Here is a 14,905-nt window from a genome sequence, read left to right on the forward strand (position 1 = left end):
ATAATATCTAAATATAAAAAATTTTTTTAATTTGAAATATATTTTTTTTTATAAAGTTAATTATATTTTTAGTGTAATTAGTTTTAGTTGATTTGAAGAAAACGATCTAAATGCAAGTAAAAATTTTTATTGTTTTTAATGTGAAATGTTCATAAAATAAATAACAATTTTTTTTAATTTCCGAATATATTGCTTATATGGAAGAATAAACGTAAGATTTTTAATAATAATATTTTCTTATTTTTATTTAAAATTACTGTTTGTTAAAAAAGACAAATTATAATATAACATATATTTACTATATCTTAGGAAATATTTTTTACAAATTATGAATGATTTACTCAATAAAAAAATTATTTTTTTAAAATAAATGAGAAAATTGAATTATAAAAATAAAATTTATATTTTAATAAATATTGACAACATTAAACAAAATATTTCTTATAATTAATGAATAATTTACTTAATAATAATATTACTTTCTTAAATTAATTGGAAAATCACTACATTTATATAGAATAAAAATTATATTTTAATGAACATTGATTATAATGCATAAAATAATTTCAATAATTACAAAATGATTTAATAAGTAGAAAAATTATGTTCTTTAAATTAATAAATACAACTTCTTATTTTTTAAAAATGCATTCACAGTTGTATGCAAACACATTTTACTAAAATTTTTATTACTAAAATTAAAGTTTACTAAAATTAAAGAAAATTTTTTTTTAGTATATTTTTTTCTCAGTGAAATTTAAAATCAATCGGAAGTACGCCACTCACGCGTTAATATACACGTTAATATCATTGTAATTTAACATTGCGGATGGAGCTTCAAATTCATTCGTACAAGAATCTGAATTTGAATTAATTAATAATTAACTGTGTGCGTTCATTGATCTAATGGGCTTTCCAATCTTTCTCTTTCAATATAAACGTTGCGTTTATGTAATCGCAATTATAAAACGTAGAATCCTCGGTATCCTCGGAACATTACAAATACATATCGTATCGCGTATATTTTATTCAAGAAACTAGATTATTCAATTTTTAACTTACCACATTATATCTAGTAGGAAATTGAAAAATGCAATTCGGTATATCGATGATAGTAATCAATGGGGTTGCTATCAAGTTTCGAATGCAACGGAGAATCACCAGACACGCCAATAATGAACATGTCAAAGATATTGTTATCCTATAAAAAGATATCGCACGAAACACAAATTACATACGATAAATAAATTGCTATCAAATCAATTCAAAAGGTTCCGTTTTTTATTGCATAACTTAGATCTATTGTCGACGAATAAAAACTAATATCACGAATAAAAATTAATATCATAAACTTACCATATATGCATAAATAAGTAATTATCAATGATGATCCAGCCACCTCGCCAATGTGCGATGCAAGCCATACCAAAGGTGTAAGTATAAAGGATTCGTAATGCTCGATAAGGTAGTCGTTTTCGCGAATTTAATTTAGACCACCTGGTTATGAACATGTTGTGAAATTGACCTTTGAAAATCATGTATATTATGTGCAAAATAGCACCGAATACAAAACAGACCCAACTGGGAAACCTGTGATAAAAATTTCCTTAAATACACACACGCGCATAATAAATTTTTCTTTTTTACATTTTCAATTTATTTTATCAATCGCTAATAATTAGACGAATAGTTTTGATTTTGGACAATTTAACTATTAAATTGTATAAGTTAGCTTAATTATCGAAAGCTATTTCCTTGTTCGCATATTATATTTTCCAAATTATTTCAACTGACTCCCCCCCCTCCCCATTACTTTTACTACTCACAATTTTGGATGACGATCCATGCTTGTCCATATACCTCTCCAAAAGCCGATTGTTAAGGGACCAACAATACATGTAGAAATCAATGTATCGAGTAAAGAGAACATTCGTTTCTTGCATGATGATTGTTTTAAATCTTTTGACGATCCTTTTGTCGATTTAAATACTCTTCCAGAGATATGATGAATATTTCCAAAGCATAATATGTACGATCTTTTTTCCTACGATCCCGTTGACATTTACAAGATTAATAAAAAGAGGCGATACAGGATAATTGATTTAATTTGCTGCATCCAAAGACAGAGAGAAGAATTTATAGAAATCTACTAAAAAATTTTAAATAAAATAAAATATATAATTATAGTTTAATTATAGAAATAGAATTCACGTTGTATAATAAATTTAATTGCATATGCGATTCTTATTTTCGTCTCTATTTATTTCATCTCTATTTGTTCGACATAGATAATATATCAAAGATTTAATTCAATAATTTTTTGAAATATTAAATGAAATATTTTCTGATTTAAAAGTAATATCAAAACGATTCTTAATAATAGAGGACAAACACGCGAATCGGGAATAGAAAAAAGAAAACAGAAAAAAAATTTTTACCTTGGAATATTTTTGCGTTTCCTTATCGATAATCGATATCGTCTCATCCTCATGATTCTCATTTCCTTCTATTTCAACTTTTTCAATTGTAGATACAGAAACATAGTCGTTTTCATATTTATCAGTTGATATTATTATGTTTTCGCATTCAGCAATGTTTAAATGTTTTTGCGATATCACCATTTGTATATTAATGTTTAAACGAAAATTCTCATTGATTAATTTTTCTATAAATTGCTGTTCGTTAGAATATTGGTTAGACAATGGATATAATTCTGTATCATATGATATATCTATATCTTTTCATACTACACGTGTGTGTGTGTGTATGTGTGTGTGTGTGTGTGTGTGTGTGTGTGTGTGTGTGTGTGCGCGCGCGCGCGCGTGTGTGTGTGAAGAAAAAAATTCCTTTTTTTTTTAAATTGTGCTGTCGCATATGTATGATATATCACACACAATACATTATAATTCGTAAATTAATAAAAATAATAAACGATATAATATATATATATATAGAAATGAAACGACATATAATATAAAAATTAAAAGGACGTAAAAGAGCGGTCACACACTTTATTACGTAGAACTGCACGAAACGTTATTCGCTTCGTTGAAAAAGCTCATAATACAAGCCAACACTACTTCCAACAGACCAACTATCGGCTTGCATATATTGCATTCGCCATTTAGAGTGTATATCCTCTAATATAACTTGCAAATAAAATACGTAAAACATTTCTGAGATTTGATTTGTTGCCGATCTTACAATCGTATTGTGTTCACGTTTTAAATGGGAAATTATAATTAATACGTTACCCAATCAGCAAAAAAATATTTTTAAAAATATCTTTAAAACATTCAAATATATTTTCAAAAATGTTTTTAAAAGTATTAAAAATAATGGTTCTTTAAATATCTTTTTCTTATTGAAAAAAATATTTATCTTAGCGTTTGACGAAACATTATTTTAAAAACATTTAAAAAACATTTATTTTAATTTTTGAAAAAATGTGTTTTTAACGTTTGAAAAATATTTCTTAAAATAATTTAAAAAAAACATTTTTTTTTAATGTTTATTTAACATTTATTTAATATTTATTTTAGACAGCAGAGAGAAATTCAAGAAAAGAGAATTTGCAGTAAAATCGAAGAGTTTTTCAATAGTATATCCAACAAATACAAATATATCTCTCAGAAATATTAGATTTCTAAATTAATTTTTACAACAATTTTTTAGAACTAAACGAAATTGCACTGTTAAAATCCCTATTTACTTTTATCTTGAAGATTAATTTTGTAGGCTCTCATTCACAAGACACAACTTTATTTCATTACAACATGGTTTAAAATTTATAATAGTGTACCTTTTATTTTAGCCTGTAAGATTTTTTAGTTACAAGAAATATTAGAACTTTGTCGCGTCCATCTGTCGCGTCGATATTATCGTGTACTGCTCGCGAGTAAATTCGTTATGAACAGAAAAAAAAGAATTTAATTTTTTCAAAAGACAATTTCAATTTAATTGTATAGAAATCAAAATGTATACTTCTTAAAATTCTTTTTAAATTATCGAAAAAGAATTATTTTGTAAAATGTACGTGATAAAATAAATGTTAAATAAATATTTTTTCTGTCATTAATCATTATTTTGCAAATGAATAATTAATATAAAATAAATATTTAATAAACGTAATAAATCAATATTATTTATACAATGTAAAATGAATAATAATGAAAATTATGTATGAAAAATATTAAAATTATTATATTATAATAAATATATTATTAATATATATTATTATATTAATATTAAAAATCATTTCAACATAATCTGCTGATAGTCATTTCTCTCATATCATCAGGCCTGATCGAGATTAACAAGAGTATATTACATCGATTTCTCAAATTTCGCAACTCTCATTGCATAACTAAAAAACATTTTCAAAAACGAGAACGAAGGAAGTGTTTCTTTTTTTATTGAAAATATACAAAGCGGTCAAAATGTAATATTCCTTTTGTTTTTCTGTATATGGTACGTGTAGTGTCTAGATGTTTCAACAAATATATTTATGTCTTTTTTAAACTATAATATTATAAGACTTTAATGTTATAAGATTCATTAGTTGTCAAAATATAAGCAGTATCCATATGATAAGTATAATTAAGAATAATGATAACGAAGCCATACACACAAGTATGCGACGTACGATGACTCGCTGCAGGCATTATCGCGCGTGTACGTACCTGTATATTGTCTTATTATCATCCACATGCTGTTTAAATAAACTTTTTCACCATTTATGCACACCAGGTCGAAAAAATATAATTTTATATTCAAGGTAATATAACAAGATAATTGATAAAAAGGAATGGGAGAGATTCGATATGTAAAATATACATAAGATATTCATAACAGAATTAATGATCTGTATTTACTCATTAACATATACATCCGAGTTATAAAAGTGTTAGTAAACACAAGATTACGAAATTATACAATTACACAAATTACACAAGATTACACATTGTTACACAGTTGTATTTCCAGAGATGCTGTTGATAGCGATTTAGCTGATTATACATTACATTTAACTTCACTATCAAGAAGCAAGTCGAGTAGCAAAATTAAATGTACAATCTTATCTTATCAATCATATCTAATCTCTCTTATCAATCATATCTAAAACGTTGTTGTCAGAATCTTCTCAACTAGAGAAGCTTTTCTATAGTAATTATTCAAAAAAGTCGATTTAAAAATTTTTATTATATACTTGATAAAGTAATCGATTACACTCTAAGTTTTTATTGCGTTGTATTTTTCGCAGACAAAAGAAAATGTGAAATTGAGATTTGATATCAAGTTTCACCCTTATCCAAGTTTCTAGGCCATTTCATTATTAATTCCTAATAATTAGTTATTATTATCCATTATATATCCATTTACATCATGAAATATATTATAGAAAATATTTCGTAACGCTATTTGTTTCAAACTTGACGAGCATAGTGATGTCTCATGTCTGTCTACTAAATTTAATTTGCCCAAATTTTTTGCCTCGATATAAATTTTGTTTCAATAAGACAATTGTTATAATAAGAAAAGGATTCTTTATCTGTTCACAAATTTATAATATTAAAGAAGCATCAAGAGAAAAAAAGATAATAAAAACTTATAACGTCGATACAAAATACAAAATAACCGATACAATTTATAATTAATACAACAGGAAATATTTTCGACAAAACTTTCTTTAAATTCCTTATAGGAGGGATAATTTCTCGCTCGTTTGCGTTATCCTTTGCTCTTCTGCTCTCTCTCTCTCTCTCTCTCTCTCTCTCTCTCTCTCTCTCTCTCTCTCTCTCTCTCTCTCTCCTCCATCGATTTGCACAATTCTGTTTGTAAATTGCTTATTCATTGTTGTAAAAATTACAAATTGAAATATATATATTCATATATAGAAAAAAATCTCCCTTTTATATAATGAAAACGTTTCTTTCTTAGACTTCGTTTTATATCTTTTTTATATCGCGCTTTAGAACGGAAATGCTAGTGAAATTTTCCAATTTTAAAATAATAATAAAAACTTCTTACCAACTAATCGTTACATTCTTCGATACTACAAAATTGCAATTATTTTGCATATATTAATATTTTTTACAATAAATAACAATAATGTACAAGGTGCACAATATAGAAGATAGATTAAGTTATTTCAAGACGTGTGCGCGTGTGTGTACCGTGATATAAATTATAAAAAGAGTTTCGAATATACTTTCCATATTGTGTGTATATATGCGGTATTTTTTTTTTATATTTATATTTTATATTTGCGAGTCTTAACAAATATGCCAATGAATCTGGCTTGAAATTAATACCTAATAGAAAACTGGTCATCGAAACTTATTGACGTTTATGTCCGCACATAAGATGATTTTGCATATAATTTTCCAAATGTATGATCTTGATTTTACATATATTAAATGTTACATTATGTGTAATTAGAATTTATTATATAAGAAATATTCAAATCGAACTTGATAAATGTACAAATTGCCAATTGTTATACTGTATAGGTATAATACTGCATAACTATAATTCTTCATTATTCCTTGTTATCATTATTCTAGCCCATTATATATTACCTTATTTAAAAATGCTCATGCTTCTCTATTATATCGAATCAATCACTGTCCATTGTGGCCGATTCCTTAACCAAATTTTCCTTCAAATCAGATTCGTCTACATAATTATATTTTGAATTCTTCTCTTCTGCAGATTTTACACACTGAAATGAGTTAATAGCATGCAGTTGTAAAATTCAAATTTGTGTATATTATAGAAAAACGACTTTAAAAAATATATATTTGCTAACTATAATACATATGAGAAAGAAATAAAGTCTATTTTTCTACAGATATCTTTTTATTGTCTATTATTGAATAGAATATTGTCATAAATATACATACATATTGAATAATACTAAAAAGAAATGAGATTGCAATTTCTTAAAAAAAAATTAAACTGCTACTGAAAAAATTTATAACTTATGTAAAAATATAGAAGTTCGCAAACTGAGGTACAAGATGAAAACATTTACAGAATACAAAGATAAGATGCTTTTTTCTTACTTCTTCAATACGTATTCTAGGTGCCATTATCTGTTCAGGATAATGCCAAGGCTTGTAATTTGGATTGTTAAGTAATTTCCAACTCGGATAGCCTACAGAAGCTTTGTGCAATCTTTTTACCATCTACAAAATATCAGCTTTATAAACAAATATTGAATTTATTTTTATTTACAATACTTATTTCTTCTAATATTTTTTATAAGATATCTCACTTTGGGAGCAAATATCTGTGTAACTTTATTGACAAGCCATACAGGTAACTTGCCATGTGGATCTGTGTGCGATACATAACCCAATTCGGAACCATCTCCATTGCGTGAAGGCCTTACGATGTAACCTTAGATATATATATATATATATATATATATATATATATATATATATATATATATATGTGTATGTATATATATTACTTTTTGAAATGAAAAATCATGATATACAACGCGTTTCAATTTGTCTCCTAATATTTTACCTGTGAGGTAAGATGTTGCTCGTACAAAATGTTTTTTAGGTGGATAATCCTTGTGATAGACGGAATGATTTAATATTAATTGTTCTATACCAATATCCAGCCAAGATCGTTGCAAGACAAAGTCTCTATTTTTTAGTGGAGATGGACATGCCACTAAAATTTATACAATCATAATAAAATGAGATTCTTGATATAAAAATCAAAAATTGATAGATAAGACCAGACTTACTAGAATAATAACCAATATCATTATTTGGATTAAAAAATCCTATATCTTTCGATTCAATCATATGAGTGTCCCAAACTTTTCTATATTCAGGATCATGTAAAACATCATATAATGTTTCAGGTGAAACATCTGGGAAACATGTTCTAATCTGTAACATTAAATCAGCCTGTCTTAAAAAGAGATAAAATTCATTTGTTAATAAAAGGAGAACTTACTTTCACCATTCTAAAACTAATTCCTGGGACGGATTTTGTCCAAACAGATAAATCAGGCTTGTTGTAATCTAATTTCCAGTTGTTATTATCATCATATAATTGTTTTAATTTCTCAAAGTCTTTATCTTCTGCAATTTTGACAATGCCAATATCCATTGTAACAGAACCTAATGGCTATAGGAACAAAATGATATATCACATATACATATATATATACACACATACACACACATATACACACATAGACACACATATACATACACACATCACTCTCTCACATACACACACACACAAAGAATTTATAAAATTAACTTTTTTTCTTTCTCAAACTAGTTGAAAAAAGATAATCTCTCACCTGATATTTGTTAGAAATTTATCAATAGCTGAATAGTATTATCATTTTTTTTAATTCATTCAATATATAGTAACTCTATAAATCCATGTACAATCTTGAATACGATATTAGAAGAATATTGGAATGTGTAACAATTCTTCTCATATTTTGTCTGCAAGGATTATGTATATTATGTGCTCAGAAATAAAAATTCGAAGCAAAAGACAGAAAATGAGTATGAGAAAAAAAAAGAGAAAAGGAGAAATCAAAGAAAAAACACGCACATGCATGTTTCTACTGCAGTCCAAGACTTGCTCATTCGCGTCCTGGAACGAGTCGATGACAATCAAATCATATCACGCCTCCGGTTTAAAAAGCTGGTTATCGCAGATGATAAAAGCTCGAGATAATTGAATCCTGACAACACTCCCGAACATACTCCGCCAATAAGCTACGACAATCATGAATTACTTGTAAGTGGCACATATAAGCTAAACAAGTCGCAGATGACATTGAGGATTGATAATGCGAGCAAATTTGATCTCGATATACAATACTATGACAACATTCTTTTGGGCAGTGCCGGTCTGTCGCTTGATCTTACGCACCATATACGCATGTGCATATAATATATATATATATATATAATTACACACACCTAACCTATACTTCTACCATCGCTACACACACACACACACACACACACATACACCCCACACATCACACACACTACACACATTATAAAAAATATATATATATTAAATAAAAATTAAAATATATATAATTTTAATATATATATATATTAAATAAAAATTAAAAATATATATATATTAAAATAATATATATTAAAATATATATATATATATATATATATATATATATATACACATGTATATGTACGTGTATATTTACAAACGCGACCGTTTTACCGTTGTTATTTATTAGCGGCCGCAAAAGCAGTAGCGACAACATTATTGTACTATAATGTGCTATCAGATCACAAGGATTCGATTTGTTGGTTATTATTATCGTTATTATTACTTCAAGTCATTCGGCACATTTGACACGTTTGATACACCGACCGAGTCAGCTTATCACCGTCACAGATGCCGGTAACAATGTGAATGTGAATCACACGCGATAATGACAGATATAATGATAGATTGATTGCCAAGTTACCAATTGTGAAATTTTGTTCATACTAGAATTATTACCAAATCGATTACCTACACTGGCAAATCGCGGATAATTTGAACAACTGTTACACATGAAAACAAATCCAAGTGCAAAAACATAATATAAGCATTTATAATTGAAAGATATCTATTAGATTCGGAAAAAATTAACGGAGACCGACTGGATTTGAACTCGGGATCCCTCGTCTACCAATCCGACACTTAGTCTGCACGACCACGATGGCTCCTCTCTGTTAGCTGTTTATATTCCGAATCTCTTTCATGACCGCTTACGGTCGTCTAATTCTTACATAATTAATATGATCAATAAGATATACTCGATATATGTTATATACTCTATATATGTTATGTGATATATATGTTATTCAACTAAAGACAAAGTTAATTTCGAATATCTTACTAATCAAGAATTTTACATATATTTTATAACAATTGACTTTATATATTAAAGTTTTATATATTTTATATATTTTATATATTTTATATATTTTATATATTTTATATATTTTATATATTTTATATATTAAAGTCTTTAATGCATTTCGGTATAAATAAAAGACTGGTATAAATAACTTCGGTATAAATAAATTACTGAATTCGCTCTATCGACAACCAGATTTTAGACTTCAATTTAACTTGCGAATCTCGAGCTTCCGTGGCGATTCATGAATAAATCAATAAAGAATTAACACAAGATAAACTTTAATCACAGTATATACAGTAGCGCAACTCTCCCGATTTTAGCGTGTATAAATAGTGTTTTTTATCATTTAAATGCCCAACAAACTGGCGAAAACAAACATCTGATACATAGAAGTGAAATCGTAAAAAATTTATTCTGTTATGTAAGGGGATCCTAAAGTCTGTCCTGTTTTATCGACCAAACCGATTAATTTTCCAGTACGCTAATTTCCTAATTACATTTGCAGATTTAAAAATCCTTTTCCACAATTAAAGTATACCTATGTAAGTTATACCGGTCGACTTTATATTACCGAGAATGAAAAAAAATTTAAGAAATTTCGATCTTTTTTACCGACTCAGTCCAATATGGAGTCAAAAACTGTCACATGTGCGAATATTTGCTTCATATAAAAATTTGGCAGCCTATTTGTACAAAATGAGACCGGTAGGAAGTACGAATTACATGCAGGAACAATAGAGCAACAATTAGGCTTGAAAACGTGATATAAAAGATTAACGTGCCTGAAAATCTGTTCATATATGTATCATGTGTGTACAGAAATGTGTGAGTGTATGTATGTACACATAAATATATCTATGTATATTTAGATGTGCATGTGTGTAAATGTTTTCATCGAAGTTCGCTCGTTAGTTTAAAATCCCTTTAAGGGGATGTTCATAGACTAATCATAATCGAGTATTCTTTTCATATTCATTATAATTGATCAATTTCTTACTTCTTAAAGTTTAAATCACCTATTGTGAACCGACACTAAGGCGTGTTAAGGGTCGGCAGGAGTGACAGGCAAACTCCGAATTGATATTGGAGACCCAGTGATACCCGAAACTCCGATCTCAGGTTTACCAACGCCGAGAAATAAAATCTCAGTTTCGATGATTGGTGTGTGACCATATACGTACAAAATCATCGCATTGCTCACGCGGCGCAGAGAGGAAGGATACGGAATTATATTCTTTCATGCGTCATCCTTGTTCTTCTACTATGCCGATGGTACACGAAGTACCGATAGCGATCAAAGCCGAAGCATAACGCTTTGCCGAAATACGGCCCAGAAATGCTTTCTGGCCTTTCGAGATAGAAAGCAGTGATGCAATAAGATAAATGAGCGCCCACTTTTTATAAATTTTTTATTTGCATATGTATATACATATATGCGTATATGTATACTTATAATATCTAAAATTTATATACATGTTTCAAAATGTATAATAATAAATAATGGTAATAGCATAATAATAAAGAAACCCAGTAAACATTAAGACGTCTTAAAGACGACTAAAATATGTCCTAATGGTTTTTTGGAAAGGTGTACAGAAAGACGTCTAAAAGACGATTAAAAGACGTCTTATGTCCCGATTTTAAACGTCTTATAAGACAACTTTTGGACGTCTGATAAGACAATTTTTGGATATTTTACAAGACATTTTTTAAACGTCTTATTAAATGTCTTTTGAACGTCTTATAAGACAACTTTTAGACATTCTTTATGACATTCTCTAAACGTTTTCCTAATGTTTTATTGATAATAATTTTAACACGTTTAAAATAAAAAAGATGAATTTTAGTTTATATTAGTTTATTTCATAAACAATATTTTATATATACAATATTTTATAATATCATAACAATATTTTATTTCATAGTAATAGTTATAGTAATTATAGTAGTTATTATATAGTAGTTATTTATAGTAGTAATAGTTTATTTATTTATAGTAGTTATAACTAATTACCATGATAGGGTGGGATACTTAACTTGCACATTTCAAAAAACTTGTAAATTATAAGTTGTATGAAAAAGTGTTACATATAAAAGTTGCATAATTTCGAGAGAGTCATTGTATAGTGTATAAATTTTTTTTATAAATAAAGACATTTGAAAAATTTCAAAATTAACATTATTTTTTTAAATGGAATCATATATATTTGTTATATAATATGATTGCTTCAGTTATTTTGAATATAAAAGTATTAAAATACAAATATCAAAAAGTCAATAGTTTACGAGTTTATTTTATATTATATTCTAGCATATTCTAACATAAAACATAAAATATCTCCTAAACTATTTTCTTAGTAAATGCTTGGTAAATCTTAATATGCACAGAATAATAAGATAATAAGATAATAATAAAATAAATAAATAAATTGGTATAAAGAAAACACATAATTGCTTTTCAAAAAGATTATGCATTTTGCAGTTATGCAATTACGTACGGCTACATATAAATAAATTAATACCATAATCATATGGCCCTCTTGAAATCCTACAACTTTTATCTGAAACGTTTTTCCGTATCTTCCATATTTTTCGAGATATTTTGTAAAAGTTAGAAAAGGACATACTGTATAAACAATAAGTATTAACATAATATAAGATGTTAAGTACAACAAGAAACATAGCCCATTTCTCGATAAACAGAATCTTGGTTGCTGTTATATAACAATTACATGATGCTGAGTAGAAAATTATAATTAACATTTATATTACATGTAACATGTTAATGTTTGCTGGGGTATATGTGATATATCATGTTTATAGAATTAGAGAATTATATAAATAGATATATTAAAAATTTTTAAATAAAATTTTAAATAAAATATATATGTGTATATTTTTATATATATATATATATATATATATATATATATATATATATATATATATAATTTGTTTTTTATTTTAATATATTTATATTTTGTAATTCAATAATTTCATAATTTACTATGTATACAATTGTTGAATGATATCAGATAATAACTATTACTATCCTTGTTCCTCTACCATATACGGAACAAAGATAGTCTAATAGCCTCTTTTTGTGTTTTCTTTTCATAGTCGTATCCATGTGCGCAATATATTGGTATGTATATTACACGGATATCACATATATGCAAAGTATAAGCGAGACAAGGACGCACAATCACAATCTTTCTTTGTCAAGCTATCAATATGTTACCATTGAAATTTCTCCATATATATAAATCTAGTAATATCCGCTAAAACGTTTTTTCTCTTCGGAGAAGCTATATTGTCTAATAAAACCTTTTTTTAAAATATTATATATACTTATATAACTATGCAGGTCGCTGTAGAGCCGGACTTTGCATTTTGACTCTCAACAATTTATAATAAATAAAGTAGGCTAACTGCATTTGATCCGCGAAGAGCTACACGATCTGCACGTTATGTTAAATTTTATTTCGATCTTTTTTCCAAAAAATGGCTCTATAGCGATCTGTTAATGATTCTACTGATTACAAATATCACGATTTTTACATGATTCTCTTTGTATTTTAACCATAATTTGGTTAAAATGCTTTAGCGAATCCGTAATTCGCAGCCGTGAGAGGTCTCCATGGTGTCTCCTGTCGACCCTTAAAGAAAATAAATAGGAATGTTTAGTGTTTGAATGAATATTGAATATTGATTAATAAATAGTTCAGTGTTTAGTAAATGTGATTAGTGAGAAAAAATAAAATAAATTAAGAACGAACAGTTATTAGGTATACAAAAAAGTTCTGAGCTTTAGATTTTATACAACCGAAATAACAATTTAAATTTTATATATCTTCGCCCTTTTGCGGTTTTAAAGCGTTGACATTTGCCTTCTAAAATGCCATATGGTTTGGCGTTTGATGCACATAACCTCAAAAATCAATAGTGTACACGATGGCAATAACAAAAGAGCATATTCGATTTTCCATCCACTTCGCGTTTCATCTGAAGAAAAATGCTGCTGAAGTCACTGCAATGATTTGTGCTGCATATGGAGAGAACGCTGTAAGTCATACTACATGTAAAAGATGATATCAAAAATTTCACCAAGGAGATTTCAGTCTTGAAGATGAACCGCGTGCTGGACGCCCTCAAAAGATTGAAACGGACGAATTGCAAGCACTGCTGGGATTTAAACTCTGCGCAAACTGAAAAGGAGCTTGCAGAACAGCTTGGCGTTACGCAGCAAACCATTTCCGTATGTTTACATACGATGGGAAAGATTCAAAAGGAAGGCAGATGGGTTCCGCATGAATTGTCCGAAGACAACAAAAATCGTCGGCGTGACACTGCACTCACTTTGCTTTCAAAGTTCCGGAAAAAAGATTTTCTGCACAAAATCATTACAGGCGATGAAAAGTGGAAAGTTCTTTATGATAACCCTAAACGTAGAAAATCATGGGTTGACCCTGGTCAACCTTCGACATCGACGCCAAAGCCCAATATCGACGCCAAGAAGGTTTTGCTCTGTATCTGGTGAGATTGGAAAGGTGTGTTGTATTACGAGTTGTTACAATCGGCTGAAACAATCACGGCAGACCGCTACCAACAACAAGTGACCAATTTGAGCGATGCATTAGAAGAAAAAAGGCCATTTACTGGCCAAGGACGTCGTAAAGTGATCTTGCTTCATAACAATACTCGACATGTTGCGAAAGCGATTCAGGACCATATCTTTGCGTTAGGCTGGGAACTTCTCCCGCACGCGGCGTATAGCCCAAACATGGCGCCTTCCGATTACTATTCCGGTCGCTGCAGCATCATTTGGCTGATATACATTTCGTGAGATTTGAAGAGATACGAAAATGCATTGATGACTTTATCACTTCGAAGCCTCGGAGCTTTTATCGTCAAGGAATTCGCAAGCTACCCGAAAGATGGCAAAAGGTCGTTGATTCAAACGGGGAA

General features: G+C 28.2%; 2 protein-coding genes across 7 annotated transcripts; both read right to left on the minus strand.

Moving 5' to 3' along the window:
* Positions 1 to 429: 429 nt before the first annotated feature.
* Positions 430 to 4,742, minus strand: LOC105423494 (uncharacterized). The gene is made up of 5 exons (XM_089085409.1): positions 4,683 to 4,742; positions 2,439 to 2,665; positions 1,827 to 2,044; positions 1,357 to 1,590; positions 430 to 1,201 (listed from the first exon to the last, which is right to left on the minus strand). Exons 1-5 carry the CDS (start codon positions 4,708 to 4,710, stop codon positions 1,054 to 1,056), a joined length of 855 nt encoding a protein of 284 aa, XP_088941535.1. The 5' UTR covers positions 4,711 to 4,742; the 3' UTR covers positions 430 to 1,053.
* A 102-nt stretch (positions 4,743 to 4,844) lies between these two features.
* Positions 4,845 to 9,693, minus strand: LOC105423495 (START domain-containing protein 10). 6 transcript variants are annotated; one of them, XM_089085411.1, is made up of 9 exons: positions 9,675 to 9,693; positions 8,602 to 8,768; positions 8,339 to 8,489; positions 7,984 to 8,157; positions 7,769 to 7,934; positions 7,540 to 7,692; positions 7,280 to 7,404; positions 7,068 to 7,190; positions 4,845 to 6,724 (listed from the first exon to the last, which is right to left on the minus strand). In XM_089085411.1, exons 4-9 carry the CDS (start codon positions 8,137 to 8,139, stop codon positions 6,620 to 6,622), a joined length of 828 nt encoding a protein of 275 aa, XP_088941537.1. In that variant the 5' UTR covers positions 8,140 to 8,157; positions 8,339 to 8,489; positions 8,602 to 8,768; positions 9,675 to 9,693; the 3' UTR covers positions 4,845 to 6,619. The 6 variants fall into 6 exon arrangements, with proteins under 6 accessions (XP_088941537.1, XP_088941536.1, XP_011631559.2 ...); XM_089085410.1 differs by lacking the exon at positions 9,675 to 9,693 and adding an exon at positions 9,359 to 9,491; XM_011633257.3 differs by lacking the exon at positions 9,675 to 9,693 and adding an exon at positions 9,247 to 9,446.
* Between the last annotated feature and the right edge of the window lie 5,212 nt (positions 9,694 to 14,905).

This window comes from Pogonomyrmex barbatus, unplaced genomic scaffold, assembly GCF_055798465.1.
Source record: "Pogonomyrmex barbatus isolate J1 unplaced genomic scaffold, ASM5579846v1 scaffold1, whole genome shotgun sequence".
Lineage (NCBI taxonomy): Eukaryota > Metazoa > Arthropoda > Insecta > Hymenoptera > Formicidae > Pogonomyrmex > Pogonomyrmex barbatus.